This window comes from Procambarus clarkii, chromosome 55 (genome assembly GCF_040958095.1).
Source record: "Procambarus clarkii isolate CNS0578487 chromosome 55, FALCON_Pclarkii_2.0, whole genome shotgun sequence".
Classification (NCBI taxonomy): domain Eukaryota; kingdom Metazoa; phylum Arthropoda; class Malacostraca; order Decapoda; family Cambaridae; genus Procambarus; species Procambarus clarkii.
In genome coordinates, this window is record NC_091204.1 from 15,383,723 (window position 1) to 15,386,534 (window position 2,812).

Below are 2,812 nucleotides of genomic sequence, written 5' to 3' on the forward strand. Positions count from 1 at the left end.
CCAGAGTCACCGTTCGCATCCCACTTGTGCACCGCGTCTCCTCTGATTCATGTCCCGTCCTGGAGACGGGCGAATATCATCCATACCACGAGAGTTCGTCCTTCAGTCACTGGTGGTGTTGTCCCAGCCTGGAACACAACGACGCTTCCAGCTGTCGTCCGACCCCAGCCAGGAACACAACGACGCTTCCAGCTGTCGTCCGACCCCAGCCAGGAACACAACGACGCTTCCAGCTGTCGTCCGACCCAGCCAGGAACACAACGACGCTTCCAGCTGTCGTCCGACCCCAGCCAGGAACACAACGACGCTTCCAGCTGTCGTCCGACCCCAGCCAGGAACACAACGACGCTTCCAGCTGTCGTCCGACCCCAGCCAGGAACACAACGACGCTTCCAGCTGTCGTCCGACCCCCAGCCAGGAACACAACGACGCTTCCAGCTGTCGTCCGACCCCAGCCAGGAACACAACGACGCTTCCAGCTGTCGTCCGACCCCAGCCAGGAACACAACGACGCTTCCAGCTGTCGTCCGACCCCAGCCAGGAACACAACGACGCTTCCAGCTGTCGTCCGACCCCAGCCAGGAACACAACGACGCTTCCAGCTGTCGTCCGACCCCAGCCAGGAACACAACGACGCTTCCAGCTGTCGTCCGACCCCAGCCAGGAACACAACGACGCTTCCAGCTGTCGTCCGACCCCAGCCAGGAACACAACGACGCTTCCAGCTGTCGTCCGACCCCAGCCAGGAACACAACGACGCTTCCAGCTGTCGTCCGACCCCAGCCAGGAACACAACGACGCTTCCAGCTGTCGTCCGACCCCAGCCAGGAACACAACGACGCTTCCAGCTGATAATAACGTTATCGTGTTAATATTCCAGTCTAGCTTCTAATACTTAATAAATAAGATGCTACACATCAGTTTCCCAACCACTTGGGCTGGACGGTAGAGCGACGGTTTCCCTTCATGCAGGTCGGCATTCAATCCCCGATCGTCCATGTGATTAGGCACCATTCCTTCCTGTCGTCCCATCCCAGATCCTTATCCTGACCCATTCCAAGTACTATATAGAGTGGCAATGGCTTGGCACTTACTCCTGATAGTTCGCGTCCCATCATCACTTTCCCTCCACCACACCACTAAAATACTACAAATGTTTGATATTATTAGTCAAACAGATCTGAAATATCACAACAAAAAACTACGGGCTCACCATAGCCCGTGCTACATGGAACTTTTCGTTCCAGATAGCGAATCTTAAACAACAATAAAAAAAATAAAAAATGTAGTCTATCAAGTATTCATGTTAAACTCACATCTCCTATTTAACTTTGAGCAAACTTTAAAGACGCAAATTAAAGATTTTAATCATTTTTAATAATAACTAATGTGCTTCTGACATTTATTTTAAATAAATCAAACTGCATATTTCATTGAAATTCGTAAATTTTTTAAGAAAGTATCTTCTTAATCTATATAATTTTAGTTACAATTGTCAGCCATTTTTCTCTCTCTCTTGCATAATATATATTTAATTTCACCCAATATCCCACTTTCTGTGACCTCCATCCGCCGTTTTCTCTTTATCTTATCTGCCGCGTCGCTTAGGGAGGACTTGGCCAATCCATTAGAGTTACGCTAATAGAGGTTGACTTTTATTGTGGCGGAGGGCAAACAGTGTCTTGATAACCAAACAGTGAGTCTTTGTCGGCGGCGAGGGTGGCCGCTGAAGCCGCGGAAACCCTCGGTTGATGGTGATAATGGGTGTGGTGGTGATGGTGATGGCTGTGGTGGTGTTGGCTGTGGTGGTGGTGATGGCTGTGGTGGTGGTGTTGGCTGTGGTGGTGGTGTTGGCTGTGGTGGTGGTGTTGGCTGTGGTGGTGGTGTTGGCTGTGGTGATGGTGTTGGCTGTGGTGGTGATGGTGATGACTGTGGTCGTGGTGATGGCTGTGGTGGTGGTGATGGCTGTGGTGGTGATGGTGTTGGCTGTGGTGGTGATGGTGATGACTGTAGTGGTGTTGGCTGTGGTGGTGATGGTGGTGGCTGTGGTGGTGTTGGCTGTGGTGGTGATGGTGTTGGCTCTGGTGGTGATGGTGCTGGCTCTGGTGGTGATGGCTGTGGTGGTGATGGTGTTGGCTCTGGTAGTGATGGCTGTGGTGGTGATGGTGTTGGCTGTGGTGGTGATGGTGTTGGCTGTGGTGGTGGTGGTAGTAGTAGTGTTTACCTAACAGTGTCTACGAGGTAGTAAGGTCTAGCTCCTCATGCCCCCCCCCCCCCTCCTGCTAGCAGTGTTGTACCTCTTTGCGTTACAACCTATAGCTATTTTGACGTTCAAAGTTCTTTGTCGAATCTTCAAATTCTTCTCCTTTCAGCGAATTGAATTTGTCATTCCTTGGGCTCATTTGTGTTTCCTGCTTCCACCTGTGTCCTCTTGTCCTGCTTTCAGTTCCGTACTGATGCCCGTGGAACGGTACTGATGCCCGTGGAACAGTACTGATGCCCGTGGAACAGTACTGATGCCCGTGGAACAGTACTGATGCCCGTGGAACAGTACTGATGCCCGTGGAACGGTACTGATGTCCGTGGAACAGTACTGATGCTCGTGGAACGGTACTGATGCCCGTGGAACGGCACTGATGCCCGTGGAACAGTACTGATGCCCGTGGAACAGTACTGATGCTCGTGGAACAGTACTGATCCTCGTGGAACAGTACTGATGCTCGTGGAACAGTACTGATGCCCGTGGAACAGTACTGATGCCCGTGGAACAGTACTGATGCCCGTGGAACGGTACTGATGCCCGTGGAACGGT

At 51.7% G+C, this 2,812-nt stretch overlaps 1 protein-coding gene across 1 annotated transcript in view; it reads right to left on the reverse strand.

The window, feature by feature from the left end:
- Positions 1–2,398: 2,398 nt before the first annotated feature.
- LOC138352954 (uncharacterized) overlaps positions 2,399–2,812 on the reverse strand; it is a 13,413-nt gene continuing 12,999 nt past the window's right edge. Inside the window, exon 3 of the mRNA XM_069305613.1 lies at positions 2,399–2,812. This exon is cut by the window's right edge and continues 370 nt beyond it. Coding sequence (XP_069161714.1) covers positions 2,399–2,812 — 414 coding nt within the window.